Source organism: Nicotiana sylvestris, chromosome 6, assembly GCF_000393655.2.
Source record: "Nicotiana sylvestris chromosome 6, ASM39365v2, whole genome shotgun sequence".
Lineage (NCBI taxonomy): Eukaryota > Viridiplantae > Streptophyta > Magnoliopsida > Solanales > Solanaceae > Nicotiana > Nicotiana sylvestris.
In genome coordinates this window covers 160,947,322-160,949,566 of record NC_091062.1, presented here as the reverse complement: position 1 = coordinate 160,949,566, position 2,245 = coordinate 160,947,322, and the positions used below count along the sequence as shown (strand labels likewise).

Below are 2,245 nucleotides of genomic sequence, written 5' to 3'. Positions count from 1 at the left end.
CAGCTGCGAGTCATTTTGTCTCACAATCTACTCTATACCAAGTTCTTGCGCCAATTCCAAACCTACAATCACAGCTTCATACTCTACCTAATTGTTAGTGATTGGATAATATTTTGTCGCTTGTCTTATGACTTCCCTTGAAGGTGGAATTATAACGATTCCTAAGATTGCTCCTTTAACATTTGAAGAACCATCGGTAAATAAAATCCATGTCCCCGGATTAGATACGATAAATATCTACAGTTCCTTTTCCGCTTCGGGAACTAAATTCGTGCTGAAATCTGCTATGAAGTCTGCTAAAACCTGCAATTTTATTGTAGTTCTGGGCTGATATATGATATCATACTCACTGAGTTCTATTGTCCATTTAGCTAATCTACCGGATAGTTCTTATTTATGCAATATATTCCTCAAGGGGAAATCAGTTATTATAGAAATAGGGTGACATTGGAAATAAGGTCTCACTTTCTAGATGCCATGATTAATGCTAAAAGAAGTTCTTCCAAATGGGGATATTGTGTCTCAGTAACTAGCAAAGATTTACTAATATAATAAATTAGATATTTTTTACCTTTATCCTCTCGTACCAACACCGCGCTTATCGCTACTTCCGACATAGCAAGATAAATGAGTAGCCTTTCTCCGTCTTTTGGTTTGGCTAGCAAAGGTGGATTTGACAAATACGATTTTAGGTCTTTGAGTGCTTGTTGGCATTCATCAGTTCATTCAAACTGATTCTGCTTTTTCAATACTGAAATGAATTTAAAACTCTTTTTTGATGATTTTGATATAAACCTCCCCAGGGCTGCTATTCTTCCTATTAATCTCTACACTTTTTTTTGCTTGTGATACATCTAGTATTTTCTCGATAGCTTTGATTCGTGCATGATTCATTTCAATACCCCTGCTAGAAACAAAAAATCCTAAAAACTTACCTGAAGCCACGCCAAAAGAAGGGAAGATACACGAACCAGAAGTAAATAAGGAAGGGAAATCACAGCAGTTATAAGGAATTTATAGCCATAAATATGATGGTAATGGGCAATCAACACAATTAATGCCCATAATGAATCTCAATTAGGTGTGAAAGCCGTTATGATTGTACGCTCCTATATAAGGATAAAGAATTTCATTTGTAAGGACAAACTACGATTACTACTGAAATACATTCTATTATAATCTGCTTTATAAAAGTTTCCAGCCTTGATTTTAGGAATTGATTGTTGATTCATTCCTTATTTCTCTTTGTTAAATTCCTCCACTACTTTTATTATTTTTTTAAAAAGATTACTGTAAAGTGAAGTAAAACTTGGTTATGAGTAACCCATTTTTTTCTAAATACAGACTTTGACTGAGAAATCTATTTTTTGGTTAAACAGTCACTAATTAATTAAAATTTTCTTATTGGTATCGTTGCCAAGAGAAAGCTGCGAAACTTCTATAACTATCTTGTGGTTATATGAAAATAGAATTTGGAATAAAATAATGGTTAAAACATTTAATGACAAATAAGCAAAGAGTTTTTCCTCGTTAATCCATAACTAGTATTATGAATTTATGATTCAATGTTTCTTTTTTTTTTAGCAAACAAGAAACATATATTGCTCAAATTATTAGGAGTCTAATGCATTTAATGAATTTTACAAGGCCTGATATAGCCTATGCAGTATGTAGACTGAGCAAATATACTCATAATCCCAACAGAGAGCATTGGTCTGCATTAGATAGACTAATGAAATATTTGAGAGGAACCATGAATTATGGTATCCTATATAGTGTATTTCCTTCTACTTTAAAAGGTACAATGATGCAAACTGGATCTCTGATTCAGATGAGACAAAATTCACTAGTGGTTATGTATTCACCCTTGGTAGTGGTCCAATATCTTGGAAATCAGCTAAACAGACGATCATTGCTAGATCGACTATGGAATCAGAGTTTGTAGCTCTGAAATTAGCTGGTTCTGAGGCTGAGTGACTAAGAAACTTCTTAGTTAATATCCCTTTAATAAAGGACGTATTGCCTCGTGTTTCTATACATTGTGATTGCTAGTCGGCAATAACTATAGCAAAGAATAAATCTTATAATTGTAAAAGTGGACATATGAAATCGAGACATGATATCATAAAGAAGCTGCTGAGAGATGGAATAATTTCCATTGATTATGTGAAGTCAGAAGTTAATTTGGTCGATCCTCTGACTAAACCTGTGGGAAGAAAATTAATTCTTTAAACCTCAAAAGCGA

At 33.4% G+C, this 2,245-nt stretch overlaps 1 protein-coding gene across 1 annotated transcript; it reads left to right on the top strand.

Moving 5' to 3' along the window:
• Positions 1 to 627: 627 nt before the first annotated feature.
• On the top strand, positions 628 to 1,977 carry LOC138871574 (secreted RxLR effector protein 161-like). The gene is made up of 3 exons (XM_070149459.1): positions 628 to 692; positions 1,585 to 1,713; positions 1,800 to 1,977. Exons 1-3 carry the CDS (start codon positions 628 to 630, stop codon positions 1,975 to 1,977), a joined length of 372 nt encoding a protein of 123 aa, XP_070005560.1.
• Positions 1,978 to 2,245: the final 268 nt, after the last annotated feature.

Coding starts and splice junctions, on each gene's coding strand:
- LOC138871574 (XM_070149459.1), top strand. CDS start 628: ATGAGTAGCCTTTCTCCGTCTTTTGGTTTGGCTAGCAAAGGTGGATTT. Junction 693..1,584: donor TTTGACAAATACGATTTTAG/GTCTTTGAGTGC, acceptor TTTTTTTTTTAG/CAAACAAGAAACATATATTG. Junction 1,714..1,799: donor AATCCCAACAGAGAGCATTG/GTCTGCATTAGA, acceptor CTACTTTAAAAG/GTACAATGATGCAAACTGGA.